The sequence below is a fragment of the Salvelinus alpinus genome, chromosome 21, assembly GCF_045679555.1.
Source record: "Salvelinus alpinus chromosome 21, SLU_Salpinus.1, whole genome shotgun sequence".
NCBI classification, from domain to species: domain Eukaryota; kingdom Metazoa; phylum Chordata; class Actinopteri; order Salmoniformes; family Salmonidae; genus Salvelinus; species Salvelinus alpinus.
Genome location: NC_092106.1, coordinates 27846238 through 27865272, shown reverse-complemented (window position 1 = coordinate 27865272; position 19035 = coordinate 27846238). Strand labels below are relative to the sequence as shown.

Below are 19035 nucleotides of genomic sequence, written 5' to 3'. Positions count from 1 at the left end.
CTGTATTTTTTCAAAACAAAACTGTACTTTTTTGGGGTATGCTTTATAAAATGTACGTACAAAGTATTCAGATTTTTTCCCACATTTTGTTACGTTACATCCTAATTTTTTGCAAATGTCCTTATGGGGGTACTGTGTGTAGAGGAAATGTAGGAAAAGTCAAGGCATCTGAATGCATCGTTTATGAATGAAGCGCTTGCTTTTTCTTACTTAACATTGATTTATGTGACATTTAATTATGGACATGTTTATATTCATATTTCTTACAATACAGTAAGTAAACCTAAACTGTTAAGAATGTTTGCTCTAGATTGTTTTATGATGGCTCAAACTGTACAATTCATAGCTTCTGCATCCTCCTAACAATTTGTCAGCCTAAATTAGAATTTAAAGGCAGCACTTATGCCTGCCCTGCAGAAATAGAGAGATTTGAGCATGAAAGCGTCAGTAGAAGAATCCAAGCAAAGCAAAGAAGCAAAAAAAAACTAAAATGTGTCTGTGCAGTCCAAGGGGGTGGGGTTTAGGCTTTCTCGGAACTCAACAGGAAGTAGAGCTCTTTGCGCAATAGAGTAACCATGAGAATAAGTGTGCAGTAAGGAATTGTGGAGTAAGCAGTGTGTTCTGTTAATTCTCTTTACTGAGTGTTGCACAGGATCTGAGCTCAATGGCCGTGTTTCTTCTTTTGGCTGGAGTGGTAGTGGTGGGCTATGTGATTTTTCATAATATCTTTGTCAAAGGGGCAGTATGCAAGAGCAATGTGAAACTGCATGGGAAAACTGTAATTGTAACAGGTGAGCCTGTTTTTGTCTTCTTTCTGTGTTTCCCTTCATTGACACAGGAGGAAAGTTCATGGCACTGTTATGTAATAATGTTGTGTAGATTTAATGTTCTTTGCCTATACATAATTTAATATATATAGCGTTCTTAAATTAATTGAACTTTGTTTATTATTTCATAGTTTTTAAAAACGTTTTCCCTGGTTATAAAACTCAAATCACTCTTTCTGCGGCAAGCTGTAGGGGAGACTGGGGGCAATTGTAACACCTTGAATTTCTCCAAACAGAAACAAACGAGTGATGAAACTCTCAGTAAATAGCCGTTTAGTTCTCTCCCTGCTTGAAGACTTTCAGGCAAATATCTCACTATTTGTTAGGGGTAAAGTGTTTTTTTCCCCACCAACTGTATTTTTCTTGTACTGTCCTGAGCGTTAATGTTTAAGTATTCAAACTAGCATAGTGATGAAAATGATCTGTTAGATAAATATTGACATGATTGACGTGTCACAATTGTTGTCTCTTGCTAGGCACATGAGGTGTTGTCATGGTTGGGGGCAATTGTAACTCGGTGTTAAAATGAACATGATCCAAACAACCAAATGATGGAGGGAAAAAAAGTGATTTAACTTTAGGATTTTAAAAATTATTCGAAACTAACATTAAATAGCCTTGGTGTAGAGTGGTAAATATGTTGTAAACAGATATCATTTGGGCACAATCAGACTATTCAGATGTTATGAGAGGAACCGAATGGCCATCCACAAATAGGGGTGTTACTGTAAGTATTGGTTATGTACTTAGAAATAATTGTTTGTTGCAAAATAATTAGATACTATATGTCTATAATATAATCATTCATAAACAATGTATTTGAAGTTAATGGAGTTTATTTGGTTTATTTTTTTGGTGTTACATTTCACCCTAGCTACTATTACAATTGCCCCTAGCACGGTGGCAAATGTAACATCCCGACTTTGCAGATTAAAATCAAGATTGTAATCTGACTGTTTTATGTACAGACCTATAAATGATATGAATGTTTAGGAGACTGATGTAAGTTCTTATATCAAAAAATGACTTGCATAGTTCAAGTGGTCTCTGAGCAATAAAGTAAAATACGTTTATTTTTTATATATATATATATATATTTAGACTATTTCTCCCGGTCTCCCCTACATTGCATTAATCCTACTAATACTAATTCTCCAGGAAGTAACACAGGCATAGGGAAGATGACAGCGCTAGATCTGGCCAGGAGAGGTGCCAGGGTCATCCTGGCCTGCCGCAACAAACAGAGAGCGGAGGCCGCTCTCGCTAGCATCAAGAGGGTGAGGAGAGATTCAACAATCTCTGACCCACTTTACATTAGCAGATTTTGTTATTATATCACAACCCTCATCTGGTCGCTGTGAAAAGAGGCATTTTGGAAAATGTTCAATGAAATTTGGACAGAGTAACAAAGAAATGTGTGTCCTGTAGGAGAGTGGGAGCAATGAGGTGGTGTTCATGCATCTGGATCTGGGCAGTCTGAAGTCTGTTCGCTCCTTTGCTGAAACCTTCCTAAAGACTGAGCGCAGATTGGACCTGCTCATCAACAATGCAGGTAAAGGAGGCTTGAGGAGGTGTTGTTGGACCTCTCTCTCTCTCTGGGTGTATCTCAATGGTCCTAAACTGCTTCCTTTCCCTCTACTCTATCCTTTATTTTCACTGACATGACAGGAGAAAGCAATACACCTGTCCTGTTCCTTTGCATCAATGCAGGATGAAGGAAAGGCTGTGAGGAGATGAGGCTACTAAAGACTATTAAGATGCACCCTGAACTCCCATCAACCTCCCATAGAAGTGATTATGGATGAATAATGGCTAGTTTCCATATTTCCTCTCAGGTATTTACATGCAGGGCAGCACAGAAGACGGCTTGGGGATGATGTTTGGTGTCAACTACATCGGTCACTTCCTGTTGACCAACCTGCTTCTGGACCGTCTGAAGGAGTGTGGTCCGAGTCGAGTGGTCAACGTGGCGTCCTTGGGCCATAATTTTGGCAAAATTGATTTCAACTGCTTGAGCACTCACAAGGAGTTAGGTGTTGGCAAGTCTGCAACGGATGTCTTTAACATATATTGCAACAGCAAGCTGTGTAACGTTGTCTTCACCCATGAGCTGGCCAAGAGACTGAAGGACACAAACGTTACCTGCTACAGCCTCCACCCTGGTCAGTTCTGCTAAGTCAGGCGTCCAATTTAATTTGACCATGTATATAACTTTTGAATGTAATGGTATCTGCAGTTTTCAAGTTAGTTCTTAGTTGAATTTAAAGTAGAATAAGATGACTAATGTTCCAGTCCAAGCTCTTCTCTGTCCTGGCACCCCAATGGTGGAACAAGCCTCCCCCTAATGTCAGGACAGTGGAGTCCCTGGCCATCTTCTGACAAAGTCTAAAAACCTATCTCTTTAAGTGATATGTTATTGTCTCACCTAGCTATCTTAAGATGAATGCACTAATGTAAGTTGCTCTGGATAAGAGCTTCTGCTAATTGACTAAAATATATATATATATTTTTTTATGGATGAATAACTCAACTCTAGTGCTTGTGTCTTTTTCTCCTAGGTATAATCGAAACTGAGCTGGGCCGTTACGCCAACTCTGTATTTTTAATGCTGTTGAAGCCCATCTCCATGTTGTTCTTCAAGAACTCTGTGGCGGGGTCTCAGACCACCCTGCACTGTGCCCTGCAGGAGGGCCTGGAGCCCCTCTCTGGACGCTACTTCTCTAACTGTACAGTGAGGAACCTCTATCCTAAGGCCAGAGATGACGCGGTGGCCAAGAAGCTATGGGAAGTCAGTGAGAGTCTGTGTGGACTCCTGTGAAAGCCTCCCCATGTGACTCAAGCTCTCCTCAGTGTGCAAGATGATTTTTGACATTTGAGTGGACTTGCCCTTTTAATCAATCAACAGTGTCAAAGAAATTCTAAAAGTGCTTACTCCGTGTGATTAGTATATAGGACTGATCTTGTGCATTAACTTCTTAAGTTCTTACCATAGGTTACTTAGGGTGTTCCACTCTGCCCTAGTAGATATATCTGGAACATAATTAAACGACCCACCCAAAACTGTGCATGTTGGAATCAATTCAAACATGAAGTGGCAAACAGGATGAAGAAGCATAGGCCTACTGGGCAATTCAAGACTTACGGAAATAAAGTATGTGTGCCTCAATGAGGCTGTTGTGTGTTCATTGGTTGTATAATAATTGTGCCAGCACTGAACAGTGCATCCATTCATATTTTAGATAATGTAATCCCGTGGTTATAGATCATGTGCATATGGCGGAGGAGCTGATGCTGTTTGTTGCCTTGATCATGTGCATTTGAATAGAAAACAAGGGGTGGAAAGAGTACAGATATATCTCACTCAAGTACTGTTACTTCAATACAATTTTTACTCAAGTAGAAGTCAAATGAATGGTGTAAAAAAAACTACTCAAGTAAAAAGTAGCTCATTTAATAAGTACTCCAAGTAAAATGAATTGAGTTACTTTTAAAATATAAACATTGACCTTGATAATTATCTAACTTTGCTAAGGTTACCTGATTATTGTTACACATTTTCCTTGCATTCAATTGAAAAGGGAATAGAGGCAATGAATGTAGAGTAGGAACTCAATTAATTTATTTCTGAATTATAACAAGTCACATTTGTATGTAAAATTATTAACATTTGAATATAAACATTCAAAGCAATTAAAATGTATTGATACATTTTTTTTTAACTATACAAAATAAAGTGCATAAACAAAGTTTCCAGACTTCAATATATTTCAGTCTCCAGAAATAAACATGTCTAATTCTTTCAACCATTCAGTCCCTCTCTCATCCTTCTATTACTTGTTACTTGTCAATGGGACCAGGTGACATTCACTCACTCACCCTTTCACCCTAACTCACTGCACAAACTCCCTCTTTTACTCACTCCCTCACCCTAACTCACTGCACAAACTCCCTCTTTCACTCACTCCCTCACCCTAACTCACTGCACAAACTCCCCCTTTCACTCACTCCCTCACCAGAACTCACTGCACAAACTCCCTCTTTCACTCACTCGTCATCAGTGGTGGAAAGAGTACTGAAATATCCTACTCAAGTAAATGTACAGGTACTTTAATACAATTTTACTCAAGTAGAAGTCAAATTACTGACTTTGAAAACTACTTAAAAAAGTACAAGTACTCAGAAAAACTGTTCAATTACAGTAACGAGAGTAGTTGCAATTAGTTACTTTACACCTCTGTAAAAAACATACGCTTGCAAAATATGTAATAATGTATGAATAATTTGTGATTGAGAGGCCTAAAGAGGAAGTAAACTACTACAGTGCCAACAAATGGTTTAGATTAGATTTACAGTGGTCACCAAACCATTCTTAGTCGATCACCAAACATTTCTTACGAAAAAGGCTTGCGTTCTCATTTGTTTTATTCGTTTCGCGCTGTAAGGGTAGTTGCACTTGATTCAGCAGCGCTAACGCCGGAAGGCAAAGTGTTCCCATGTTGAACCATTTCATGTGTCTCAAGGTATAACTCCGTCTACCCGGCAGGCTCAGAGAGCAAATCAAGTGCACTTATTGCCTACCGCTCGCCAAACAGATAGCTCAGATCACGGTGTCTGCAGTTTCCTTGCGCCATTGACTAGAGAGACTCAACGAATAGAGCAAATAGCTTTTGTTTTAATGAGTAAATTTATGTTTAAATTGTTAGCACTGTCAACACTTTGTTCAACAGTTTTATAAGCCATAAAACTTTCGGGGTTATTTGTCTTTTTTAATTTCGAGGAACAGTACACTTTCTCTGGTCATAGGAGTAACAACATTAATTGCTGCATGAGGCTAAATGTATGCAGTGCGAGTTGAGTCATCAGCTGGAACTGGAAGACTGTCCCATTTCCTCAGTTGAGGGAGGAAAAGAGGATGGACAGTGAGTCGGGTGAGGTGCAGCTTCACCGCTGATCCCTCCTTCCCCCCAGACTGACCATCAGATGCAGGCCATCTGTACAGTAATTTATTTTTATTTTTATTATGCTCACTCGGCTGTGCCTCGCAAGTAATACCACATATTATATATTACTAGTGTGATCATATAGGCCTACCTACATTTTTTAAATTTCAAAATGTCCTGAGAAGAACAACATTGGCAGGGCAATTCAAGCGTAGTTCATATGTAGTGATCATGTATTGCCATGTTTTTTAAATTCATGTTTAAAAAAAAATCTGAGATGTTGATCTCGGATTCCATTTTCAGGGTGAAAGTGATCTATGCCCTCAATATGGAGCCGATTTTCATGCAGATTACAAAAACGACATCTGGTGGAATATTTCCGTACTGCAGATATAAATTAAACCCGGAAGCTTTTGAGGGCGTAATAAAAACAGGGCGTAATAAAAACAAAAACAACACATGCAGTATGTTAGCCAGCTGAACTTTGATAGCTTTCAAACTAAATTACATTCCCGAATTCAGAAACAACGCTCGGTAATGTAATAATGTCGGTTTTGCTGTCTATTCTGGCAGTAGGGATTGCGTTGTATTTGATACTTTATTACAATGTGATCAGAGGATCAAGATGCACGAGCTCTGTGACACTTAAAGGAAAGACTGCTATTGTAACAGGTTAGTTAGGCACATTTTGTTGCCTTACTATGTGATGGGGACTGATTTAGTGTGCGCACGTTTTAAGTGCGTTCATGCTGAAGACCTTTACATTAAAATGTGTTTTGTTGTTCCCTAGGGAGCAACACTGGTATTGGAAAGGCTACTGCTTTGGATTTGGCCAAGAGAGGTGCCAGGGTCATCCTTGCCTGCCGCAGCAAACAGAAAGCTGAGGCTGCTGTCTATGATATCAGAAGGGTTAGAGGAGCCTTATTGATAACATAATAATCGAAATATTATGTTGTGGCATAGCCATCTCAATACATACTGATCAGGGATTTGTTTGCCCTGTGTGAAAATGTATGTTGGAAATCCACTGTTAGATTCCTGCTCTGTTCTGTAGGAGAGTGGGAGCAATGAGGTGGTGTTCATGCAGCTGGATCTGGGGAGTCTGAAGTCTGTTCGCTCCTTTGCCGAAACTTTCCTGAAGACTGAACTCCGACTGGACCTACTCATCAACAATGCAGGTATGGCAGAGAAAGAGGGAATGTAAACATTCATTCCCAATTCATAAAACACACTTTCTCTATTCAGTGAACCCTATTGAATCAAATGTGACACATCTCTTCTTACCCTATGGATAAAATAATACACACATTTTAAGACAAATATAGAAATACTTGGACATTATGTGTAGCCTTACTCCCTGTTTCTGGTCTCACTGTCTGTCACCTTGTATTTGCCTAGTCACTTTTACACCTACCTACATGTACATATTGAATTACCTCAACCTCATCATACCTCTGCACATTGACTCAGTACTGGTACTCCTTGTAAATAGACTCGTTATTGTTATTTTGTGTTACTATTTCCTTTTTTTTTAAGCAAATATTTTTCTTACTTTTTAATTCTACATTGGTGGGAATGGGCTCGTAAGTAAGCATTTCAAGGTACTCTCTATACCTGTTCTATTCAGCTAATGTGACCAATACAATTTGATTTGTTTCAGGAATGCTGGGGCCTGGCTACACTGAGGATGGGTTCGGCATGGTGTTTGGGGTCAACCACTTAGGCCACTTCCTGTTGACCTGCTTGCTGCTGGACCGGCTGAAGGAGTGTGGTCCAAGTCGTGTTGTCAACGTGTCGGCTCTCCTACACCGGCTAGGCTCTGTCGACTTTGCCCTGCTGGGTACCCACAAGGACCTGGTGCCAGGCCAGTCCACCTGGCATAACTTCAGGGCCTACTGCCACAGCAAGCTGTGCAACGTGCTCTTCACCCGGGAGCTGGCCAACCGCCTGGAGGGGACCAGCGTTACCACCTACAGCCTCCACCCAGGTCAGTAGCTCTCCACCTACAGCCTCCACCCAGGTCAGTAGCTCTCCACCTACAGCCTTCACCCAGGTCAGTAGCTCTCCACTTACAGCCTCCACCCAGGTCAGTAGTTCTCCACCTACAGCGTCCACCCAGGTCAGTAGCTCTCCACCTACAGCCTCCACCCAGGTCAGTAGCTCTCCACCTACAGCCTTCACCCAGGTCAGTAGCTCTCCACTTACAGCCTCCACCCAGGTCAGTAGCTCTCCACCTACAGCCTTCACTCAGGTCAGTAGCTCTCCACCTACAGCCTTCACCCAGGTCAGTAGCTCTCCACCTACAGCCTCCACCCAGGTCAGTAGCTCTCCACCTACAGTCTCCACCCAGGTCAGTAGCTCTCCACCTACAGCCTTCACCCAGGTCAGTAGCTCTCCACTTACAGCCTCCACCCAGGTCAGTAGCTCTCCACCTACAGCCTCCACTCAGGTCAGTAGCTCTCCACCTACAGCCTCCACCCAGGTCAGTAGCTCTCCACCTACAGCCTCCACCCAGGTCAGTAGCTCTCCACCTACAGCCTCCACCCAGGTCAATAGCTCTCCACCTACAGCCTCCACCCAGGTCAGTAGCTCTCCACCTACAGCCTCCACCCAGGTCAGTACCTCTCCACCTACAGCCTTCACCCAGGTCAGTAGCTCTCCACCTACAGCCTCCAGCCAGGTCAGTAGCTCTCCACCTACAGTCTCCACCCAGGTCAGTAGCTCTCCACTTACAGCCTCCACCCAGGTCAGTAGCTCTCCACTTACAGCCTCCATCCAGGTCAGTAGCTCTCCACCTACAGCCTCCACCCAGGTCAGTAGCTCTCCACCTACAGCCTCCACCCAGGTCAGTAGCTCTCCACCTACAGCCTCCACCCAGGTCAGTAGCTCTCCACCTACAGCCTCCACCCAGGTCAGTAGCTCTCCACCTACAGCCTCCACCCAGGTCAGTAGCTCTCCACCTACAGCCTCCACCCAGGTCAGTTGCTCCGTCTTGGAGAACCTAGAAGGGATCCTTCTTACTTTGTTTTACATTTGAGCTTTTCTGTAATCTATATGCAGACTGTTTGATGTTTCAGATGGCTAGTATGTGTCAAGTGTCTATTGTATAGTGTGTTTTTACACAGCAGTACTGCATTTGCAAAACATTGCAGACAATGTTGTTTATTCTATTCCATCCTATCCCATACTAAATTACCATTTGTCATTTAGGGGTCATTCACACTGAGTTTGGTCGCAACCTGAAACTATGGCAGAGGCTCTTTCTGGAGCCCATCTCTAAGCTTTTCTTCATGGATGCTGAGAGGGGAGCCCAGACCACCCTACACTGTGCCCTCCAAGAAGGGATCGAGCCGCTGAGTGGACGCTACTTCTCTTCCTGTGCTCTACAGGAAGTAGGCGCCAAGGGGCGGGACGATGCTTTGGCTAGGAAGCTGTGGGAGGTGAGTGAGAGGCTATCCAACCTATCCTGAGAGACTCTGATTCTAGCCATGGCAAAGATTTTGGAATATACTGACAAGATATTGAACTCTCCACTCTAACAATGTTAATCAATGTACGTGAAAGACTCTCTCTCTCTCTCTCTCTCTCTCTCTCTCTCTCGCTCTCTCTCTCTCTCTCTCTCTCTCTCTCTCTCTCTCTCTCTCTCTCTCTCTCTCGCTCTCTCTCGCTCTCTCTCGCTCTCTCTCGCTCTCTCTCGCTCTCTCTCGCTCTCTCTCGCTCTCTCTCGCTCTCTCTCTCTCTGACTAATGCCTTGTTATCACCAATGATGCCTTGTGACTTATGATTTTGCTTTGTATATTGGAATTCATTTCTTTCTCAATGTTATTAAATACTTACGTTCAGTTTCTAATGACCATTTCTTGATCTTAGTCAACAATGTCAGTTAATAGACTTTGTTAATAAACAAATGACAGTTGGAGTACGATGCCAGGTGATGAATATAGTTCATATAATGTCCTCCTACACCACTACTTCACATTTGTATTTTTGCACGGATGGAAGGAATTGAGTCCTCGCTCTCGCTTTGCCTATTCGGTCCCAGTGTCCTTTAACAGCACAGAGGGATAACACTTCAAGTGAACGAAGTCACTTTCCGATGAATGATGTGCCTTTTTGAAGGATGCCATACTACAGGCCCGAAGATGGACTTATACGACGTGCTTATTGTCTCACAATTTTCAGGGGAGGAATGTTTTCTGAAGAAGAAGAAGAAAGCGCTGTACTGATATATGTTTATACTTGTGTGGTTTTAATGAGAAATATTTACACTGGTTTTGTGGCACAATGTCATAGATTAGGGATTGATGACTAATGACTGAACTTTCCCACAGTTGTCAGCCAGGTCATTCATAACATTCACTGTGACTGGGTAGCTACACTTACATACTCACCATGAACTTGCAGAAACTGAAGGAACTGGCAGTCATTCTGCTCTGTCATTATGACACGTCATGTGTTCAGCACAGGGTAAGCAAAAGATAGGAGTACTACTTGGGTTGGGTTCCATATAGATGATAAGGATGAACTTTCTTCAGAGGTTACTTATTAAACAAACACAAATGTTATGTATACATTTCTGTTGAAACGCATGTGGTAACTTTTACAGGCTTTATCTAATCTTTAGCTTTCCATTAACTATGTGAATTGTGAAGATACAGTATGTTACACATTTCTTTTTTGAAATACTTTTTGTTTTTTGTTTTTAGATCACAACAGAATATATTACACATTTCAATCTATCAATGATATACATACAAAAATTATAATCTACCAACAATTTTATAGAATGGCAAATAGTCTTTCTGCTTCTGAATGAAAATATAGTATGTGTGTATGTCTGTGTGTTGTACAATGAACAGGTAGGTGTTCATGCCTCTGTGTGGCTGTCATGTTTTCCTTGTACACCAGGGGTCAGTAGCATATCACTGCTCTTGTAGAAACTGCAATTTACCAAGCTGTTCCTTCCTTGCAGTTGTTGCTTGGAGCAAGGTTGTCGAGGACCTTGACCTATGGATTATGTTCATTATGAACACTGATTATTAACACTGGTACACTTGAAAGCGAGGTCAGTTTTGTACGTTAAGAGCTTCGCTCATGTAATTACTCGGGAGGACAGTCTCTGGTGCAGGCTTCAACTTTAACCTCTGTTATGTGTGGGGAGACATGCAACTACTATCGATTTCGCTCGCTCGCTCGCTTTCTCAGGTGAATAGAGTGGGGGACGACAGACTGGCACAGTGGACTATAGGACAGTGATGAACTTCCTGTCCTGTTCTGTTCACCTCAGATCCAATAGTTATCAAGCCCCTCTCTACAGCCGCTGTACTATACTATCTCAGTCCACCGAAGAATTAACACAAGTAGGCAGTTCCTGAACACATTTCTAATTTTTTTTTGTCCTAATTTCTAGTGATGTCATGCTCTCGCTCCCATTCAGTGGCATTCTTTTTCAATTGTAATTATTTGAATCAGGTATTTAAGTGCCAAGCTGTAACAAACACCTGCCTGCCCAGTAGCTCTCCAGGACTGGAGCTGGAGACCCCTGTCCTACACTCTGCTTTCCTGTAACAGAGTGGTCTGTCTGTAATATTATTCCTCCTAGTCTCAGATCTGTAGCTAGTTGATAGGTATTCTATATTTGATAGGTATTCTATAGTTGATAGGTATTCTGTCACCCTCTCCCCTCCATGGGTTGAGAAACGAGGCATTGATGACCTGCTCTGTTCTTGCTGTTTACTGTGGACATACTCCCAAGCAGAGGCCAGGCGGCAGTACAGTACTTAGTGACTGGATTAGTGCTTCAATTAGCTAGCTATCAATTAACATAGAGGGCCCTGATTGATTTACATACTACAGGCCTGATTTACTGAGTGCATCTGTTATTTTCAGAAGACAATACAACATAAAATGCATTACAAAAAGATGACAATGGTGGAGAGAAGACAACTTTATATTTTTGGTGTAAAAAAACATGTATTTTTTCTCTTGCTCTTGTCTTTTGAAAATAACTGATGGAAACCTTGCACAGGGTGCTCAGCAAATCTATAAACACAAAGACAGAAGGTACTGTTATATCTGGGGAGTGGTGGATGTGTGGTGTGGTCTGTTCTATGGCAGAGCATTCAGGATGGAAAGAGTAGGATGAGGAAGAGTAGTGGACGGCCCCTGGATCCCTGAACCGTGGCATCCACATCACTCGGTATGTGCGCCGTGGCAACTCAGAGCAGCGGTTTCCTCGGCAACTGCAGGGGCCACATTGAAGTGACAAAAGACTCAGTTCTTGACATGCATGCGTGCTACTGCCTGCCTTTTATAAGTTCCTCAGATCTACCATGGATGGATGCCTTATGCTGAGGCAATGTGTTACTCTGGCTGTTGTTCTGCCGCATATGCTTTATATTTAACACACCTCAGAACCTAGACGTCCAATTGTTTATGTTAAGAGATGATGCTAGCATCATGCCATGTCAGGGACGCTTATTAGACCCAACTGAACCCATTGAACCCTTATGATCGCCTTCTTTGGGCATTATGCATACTATAAAATGTATAGAGAGAGTACAATATTGGTTTGTGTGAGTATGTAACATTTTGTGTGTGCATGTCTGGTTTATCAATGTTTTTAAGCTTTTTAGTTATTTTTAAGACTTGTGTGTGTGATCGAGGGAGAGATGTTGTGATGTAAAATTAATGGGAGTGTATGGTACTGGGAGCAGGGGGTGTGGACTTGGTACTGCTGGTAACTGTCAGGTAGGAGAGTAGCTCTGGTGATGGTGCCTGGCCTCGGTTGGTGGTTTGGAGCAACACTGGATTGTGGGTGGGTGGCAACAAAAGAGTGTTGGTTTATTCAAATTCAGACCTCTCTTCCTCAGGAAATGTGCATCCTTTCACACACCCTTCCAGCCCAGCCTTTATCTGTAACAGAGGAAGTCGATAGATAGAATCATCCTCTTGTGTCTTGTTATTTTCTAATCTGCTAATCTGTGATTAACGATGTTTACAAATATGATGCGCCGCAAAGTGTCAGAATCGCTGCTCACACCTTTCTCTGTCATATATAACCCCCCCCTCCCCTTCTCTGAGGAGGCCTACTGCTGTACACCGCGTCTCTGTTCTATATAACCCCCCCTTCTCTGAGGAGGCCTACTGCTGTACACCGCGTCTCTGTCATATATAACCCCCCCCCCCCCTTCTCTGAGGAGGCCTACTGCTGTACACCGCGTCTCTGTCATATATAACCCCCCCCCTTCTCTGAGGAGGCCTACTGCTGTACACCGCGTCTCTGTCATATATAACCCCCCCCTCCCCTTCTCTGAGGAGGCCTACTGCTGTACACCGCGTCTCTGTCATATATAACCCCCCCCCCCCCCCCTTCTCTGAGGAGGCCCACTGCTGTACACCGCGTCTCTGTCATATATAACCCCCCCCCCCCTTCTCTGAGGAGGCCTACTGCTGTACACCGCGTCTCTGTCATATACAGTGGGGAGAACAAGTATTTGATACACTGCCGATTTTGCAGGTTTTCCTACTTACAAAGCATGTAGAGGTCTGTAATTTTTATCATAAGTACACTTCAACTGTGAGAGACGGAATCTAAAACAAAAATCCAGAAAATCACATTGTATGATTTTTAAGTAATTAATTTGCATTTTATTGCAAGACATAAGTATTTGATCACCTTCCAACCAGTAAGAATTCCGGCTCTCACAGACCTGTTAGTTTTTCTTTAAGAAGCCCTCCTGTTCTCCACTCATTACCTGTATTAACTGCACCTGTTTGAACTCGTTACCTGTATAAAAGACACCTGTCCACACACTCAATCAAACAGACTCCAACCTCTCCACAATGGCCAAGACCAGAGAGCTGTGTAAGGACATCAGGGATAAAATTGTAGACCTGCACAAGGCTGGGATGGGCTACAGGACAATAGGCAAGCAGCTTGGTGAGAAGGCAACAACTGTTGGCGCAATTATTAGAAAATGGAAGAAGTTCAAGATGACTGTCAATCACCCTCGGTCTGGGGCTCCATGCAAGATTTCACCTCGTGGGGCATCAATGATCATGAGGAAGGTGAGGGATCAGCCCAGAACTACACGGCAGGACCTGGTCAATGACCTGAAGAGAGCTGGGACCACAGTCTCAAAGAAAACCATTAGTAACACACTACGCCGTCATGGATTAAAATCCTGCAGCGCACGCAAGGTCCCCCTGCTTAAGCCAGTGCATGTCCAGGCCTGTCTGAAGTTTGCCAATGACCATCTGGATGATCCAGAGGAGGAATGGGAGAAGGTCATGTGGTCTGATGAGACAAAAATAGAGCTTTTTGGTCTAACTCCACTCGCCGTGTTTGGAGGAAGAAGAAGTATGAGTACAACCCCAAGAACACCATCCCAACCGTGAAGCATGGAGGTGGAAACATCATTCTTTGGGGATGCTTTTCTGCAAAGGGGACAGGACGACTGCACCGTATTGAGGGGAGGATGGATGGGGCCATGTATCGCGAGATCTTGGCCAACAACCTCCTTCCCTCAGTAAGAGCATTGAAGATGGGTCGTGGCTGGGTCTTCCAGCATGACAACGACACGAAGCACACAGCCATGGCAACTAAGGAGTGGCTCCGTAAGAAGCATCTCAAGGTCCTGGAGTGGCCTAGCCAGTCTCCAGACCTGAACCCAATAGAAAATCTTTGGAGGGAGCTGAAAGTCCGTATTGCCCAGCGACAGCCCCGAAACCTGAAGGATCTGGAGAAGATCTGTAGGGAGGAGTGGGCCAAAATCCCTGCTGCAGTGTGTGCAAACCTAGTCAAGAACTACAGGAATCGTATGATCTCTGTAATTGCAAACAAAGGTTTCTGTACCAAATATTAAGTTCTGCTTTTCTGATGTATCAAATACTTATGTCATGCAATAAAATGCAAATTAATTACTTAAAAATCATACAATGTGATTTTCTGGATTTTTGTTTTAGATTCCGTCTCTCATAGTTGAAGTGTACCTATGATAATAATTACAGACCTCTACATGCTTTGTAAGTAGGAAAACCTGCAAAATCGGCAGTGTATCAAATACTTGTTCTCCCCACTGTATAACCCCCCCCTTCTCTGAGGAGGCCTACTGCTGTACACCGCGTCTCTGTCATATATAACCCCCCCCCTTCTCTGAGGAGGCCTACTGCTGTACACCGTGTCTCTGTCATATATAACCCTCCCCCCTTCTCTGAGGAGGCCTACTGCTATACACCGCGTCTCTGTCATATATAACCCCCCCCCCTTCTCTGAGGAGGCCTACTGCTGTACACCGCGTCTCTGTCATATATAAACCCCCCCCCCTTCTCTGAGGAGGCCTACTGCTGTACACCGCGTCTCTGTCATATATAACCCCCTCCCCTTCTCTGAGGAGGCCTACTGCTGTACACCGCGTCTCTGTCATATATAACCCCCTCCCCTTCTCTGAGGAGGCCTACTGCTGTACACCGCGTCTCTGTCATATATAACCCCCTCCCCTTCTCTGAGGAGGCCTACTGCTGTACACCGCGTCTCTGTCATATATAACCCCCCCCCCCCTTCTCTGAGGAGGCCTACTGCTGTACACCGCGTCTCTGTCATATATAACCCCCCCCCCTTCTCTGAGGAGGCCTACTGCTGTACACCGCGTCTCTGTCATATATAACCCCCCCCCTTCTCTGAGGAGGCCTACTGCTGTACACCGCGTCTCTGTCATATATAACCCCCCCCCCTTCTCTGAGGAGGCCTACTGCTGTACACCGCGTCTCTGTCATATATAACCCCCCCCCCTTCTCTGAGGAGGCCTACTGCTGTACACCGCGTCTCTGTCATATATAACCCCCCCCCTTCTCTGAGGAGGCCTACTGCTGTACACCGCGTCTCTGTCATATATAACCCCCTCCCCTTCTCTGAGGAGGCCTACTGCTGTACACCGCGTCTCTGTCATATATAACCCCCCCCCTTCTCTGAGGAGGCCTACTGCTGTACACCGCGTCTCTGTCATATATAACCCCCCCCTTCTCTGAGGAGGCCTACTGTTGTACACCGCGTCTCTGTCATATATAACCCCCCCCTTCTCTGAGGAGGCCTACTGCTGTACACCGCGTCTCTGTCATATATAACCTCCCCCCCTTCTCTGAGGAGGCCTACTGCTGTACACCGCGTCTCTGTCATATATAACCCCCCCCCCCTTCTCTGAGGAGGCCTACTGCTGTACACCGCGTCTCTGTCATATATAACCCCCCCCTCCCCTTCTCTGAGGAGGCCTACTGCTGTACACCGCGTCTCTGTCATATATAACCCCCCCCTCCCCTTCTCTGAGGAGGCCTACTGCTGTACACCGCGTCTCTGTCATATATAACCCCCCCCTCCCCTTCTCTGAGGAGGCCTACTGCTGTACACCGCATCTCTGTCATATATAACCCCCCCCCTCCCCTTCTCTGAGGAGGCCTACTGCTGTACACCGCGTCTCTGTCATATATAACCTCCCCCCCTTCTCTGAGGAGGCCTACTGCTGTACACCGCGTCTCTGTCATATATAACCCCCCCCCCTTCTCTGAGGAGGCCTACTGCTGTACACCGCGTCTCTGTCATATATAACCCCCCCCTCCCCTTCTCTGAGGAGGCCTACTGCTGTACACCGCGTCTCTGTCATATATAACCCCCCCCTTCTCTGAGGAGGCCTACTGCTGTACACCGCGTCTCTGTCATATATAACCCCCCCCCTCCCCTTCTCTGAGGAGGCCTACTGCTGTACACCGCGTCTCTGTCATATATAACCCCCCCCCTCCCCTTCTCTGAGGAGGCCTACTGCTGTACACCGCGTCTCTGTCATATATAACCCCCCCCTTCTCTGAGGAGGCCTACTGCTGTACACCGCGTCTCTGTCATATATAACCCCCCCCCCCCCCTTCTCTGAGGAGGCCTACTGCTGTACACCGCGTCTCTGTCATATATAACCCCCCCCTCCTTCTCTGAGGAGGCCTACTGCTGTACACCGCGTCACATCGCCCCACTGAGAGTTTCTAAACACCAATGGTGGGAAATAAAGTAGGGATTCCTTTAACTAGTAGGGATTCCTTTAACTAGTAGGGATTCCTTTAACTAGTAATTGAAATGGAGACATCATCAGTAATACGAATAGAGATCATAGAGGTCTGATTCTTTGTGAAGTTGATAAGTAAAAAGTAAAGTTGCTATCACACCAGATCCCTAATGTGTTTTTAATAGTCACCAGTGTTTTTAATAGTCACCAGTGTTTTGAGATTGTACTTTAGCTAGACTTGATCAGAGTTTGTATCTGAGTTTGTATATCGTGTAAAAGTTTCCCTGTTCTGTTCACGTTGTAATTAGCATAGCTCTTTCCCACTGTGTCTGGGAAAGAAACAGACGTGGCGAGAAGAAATGTTGCTTTCATAAAAGCTTCATAAACATACATTCAATCACACCACTTAGGTAAATGAACCCATTTCCCATTTTCTGCAATTTGCAGTAATCTAATGAGGTAAAATGTGGCTTGCTGCGCGGGACTGCCAGGGTAAAGGCAGCATACCAGGGAGGTTATTGCTGTAAAAGCTATCAATTAGGCAGAAACTATAGCATTTTGCAATTGGGTTACTAATTGGCAATTAGATACTCTGAAATAAGTGCATTGTCTTGTTTTACTTGTGTGATTTACTATGAGCTATTGAGGGTATTTACTAAAGGTGAACAGTCAATGCCATTGCAGGGCTGATAGTCCTTCAATGTGGTGTTCTCTTGCTTTTCAAATGGAAAAGGGAAAACTGGAATCCCTGTTCTACACTAAGGCTAGCCTATTTCGTTGGCTTGCTAAAGAAGAGAGGTCAGAGATACCTCAGTCATCAGGGCGTACTGCATATGATGGAGGACAGCATTAAGAAGCTGAATCCCCTTGTTGTGCGTCTGTGTGTGCAATCCGAAGACAAATTCCAATATCTCTCTAACATGGACACTAAAAGCTTTTGGATTGAACTGGGTTTAATTGTATACTGATATCTGTCTGTATTTCTTGCCGGCAGGCAGGTTGAATTGTATATCTGTATGTGTTTCTTGCTGGCAGGCCAGATGAATTGTATATCTGTATGTGTTTCTTGCTGGCAGGCCAGATGAATTGTTATTTTACTGCAGTCACTCTGTATTGTTCCCTACTCATCCACTTGGCATACAACACAATAGTATAGATATACAGTGCATTCGGACAGTATTCAGACCCCTTGCCTTTTTCCACATTTTGTTATGTTACAGCCTTATTCTAAAATGGATTCAATAAAAGCATTTCCTCATCATTCTACACACAATGACAAAGTGAAAACAGGTTTTTAGATTTTGTATTAAAAATAAAATGATTTACATAAGTATTCAGACCCTTTGCTATGAGACTCAAAATTGAGCTCAGGTGCATCCTGTTTCCATTGATCATCCTTGAGATGTTTCTACAACTTGATTGGTGTCCACCTGAGGTAAATTCAATTGATTGGACTTGATTTGGAAAGGCACACACCTGTATGTGCAGTTGAAGTCGGAGATTACATACACTTAGGTTGGAGTCATTAAAACTTGTTTTTCAACCACTCCACAAAATTCTTGTTAACGAACTATAGTTTTGGCAAGTCGGTTAGGACATCTACTTTGTGCATGACACAAGTAATTTTTCCAACAATTGTTTACAGACAGATTATTTCACTTATAATTCACTGTATCACAATTCCAGTGGGTCAGATGTTTACATACACTAAGTTGACTGTGCCTTTAAACAGCTTGGAAAATTCCAGAAAAAAAGATTTCATGGCTTTAGAAGCTTCTGATAGGCTAATTGACATAATTTGAGTCAATTGGAGGTGTACCTGTTGATGTATTTCAAGGCCTACCTTCAAACTCAGTGCCTCTTTGCTTGACATCATGGGGAATCTAAATAAATCAGCCAAGACGTCAGAATGTTTTTTGTAGACTTCCACAAGTCTGGTTCATCCTTGGGAGCAATTTCCAAACGCCTGAAGGTACCACGTTCATCTGTACAAACAATAGTATGCAAGTATAAACACCATGGGACCACGCAGCCGTCATACCGCTCAGGAAGGAGAGGCGTTCTGTCTCCTAGAGATGAACGTACTTTGGTGAGAAAAGTGCAAATCAATCCCAGAACAACAGCGAAGGACCTTGTGAAGATGCTGGAGGAAACAGGTACAAAAGTATCTATATCCACGTGAAACGAGTCCTATATCGACATAACCTGAAAGGCCGCTCA

The 19035-nt window shown here is 43.7% G+C and overlaps 2 protein-coding genes across 3 annotated transcripts; both read left to right on the top strand.

Moving 5' to 3' along the window:
• The first annotated feature begins 554 nt into the window (after nucleotides 1-554).
• On the top strand, nucleotides 555-4574 carry LOC139548166 (dehydrogenase/reductase SDR family member 13-like). Of its 2 annotated transcripts, none has more exons than XM_071357621.1 (5): nucleotides 555-791; nucleotides 1986-2104; nucleotides 2256-2379; nucleotides 2663-2989; nucleotides 3386-4574. In XM_071357621.1, the coding sequence occupies exons 1-5, from the start codon at nucleotides 665-667 to the stop codon at nucleotides 3643-3645; spliced, it is 957 nt and encodes a 318-aa protein (XP_071213722.1). In that variant the 5' UTR covers nucleotides 555-664; the 3' UTR covers nucleotides 3646-4574. The 2 variants fall into 2 exon arrangements, with proteins under 2 accessions (XP_071213722.1, XP_071213723.1); XM_071357622.1 differs by lacking the exon at nucleotides 555-791 and adding an exon at nucleotides 1493-1554.
• Nucleotides 4575-6177: 1603 nt separating this feature from the next.
• LOC139548164 (dehydrogenase/reductase SDR family member 13-like) lies at nucleotides 6178-9612 on the top strand. The gene is made up of 5 exons (XM_071357615.1): nucleotides 6178-6439; nucleotides 6558-6676; nucleotides 6822-6945; nucleotides 7428-7754; nucleotides 8978-9612. The coding sequence occupies exons 1-5, from the start codon at nucleotides 6313-6315 to the stop codon at nucleotides 9235-9237; spliced, it is 957 nt and encodes a 318-aa protein (XP_071213716.1). The 5' UTR covers nucleotides 6178-6312; the 3' UTR covers nucleotides 9238-9612.
• Nucleotides 9613-19035: the final 9423 nt, after the last annotated feature.

Coding starts and splice junctions, on each gene's coding strand:
- LOC139548164 (XM_071357615.1), top strand. CDS start 6,313: ATGTCGGTTTTGCTGTCTATTCTGGCAGTAGGGATTGCGTTGTATTTG. Junction 6,946..7,427: donor CCTACTCATCAACAATGCAG/GTATGGCAGAGA, acceptor GATTTGTTTCAG/GAATGCTGGGGCCTGGCTAC. Junction 7,755..8,977: donor CACCTACAGCCTCCACCCAG/GTCAGTAGCTCT, acceptor TTTGTCATTTAG/GGGTCATTCACACTGAGTTT.
- LOC139548166 (XM_071357621.1), top strand. CDS start 665: ATGGCCGTGTTTCTTCTTTTGGCTGGAGTGGTAGTGGTGGGCTATGTG. Junction 2,105..2,255: donor CTCTCGCTAGCATCAAGAGG/GTGAGGAGAGAT, acceptor TGTGTCCTGTAG/GAGAGTGGGAGCAATGAGGT. Junction 2,990..3,385: donor CTGCTACAGCCTCCACCCTG/GTCAGTTCTGCT, acceptor TTTTTCTCCTAG/GTATAATCGAAACTGAGCTG.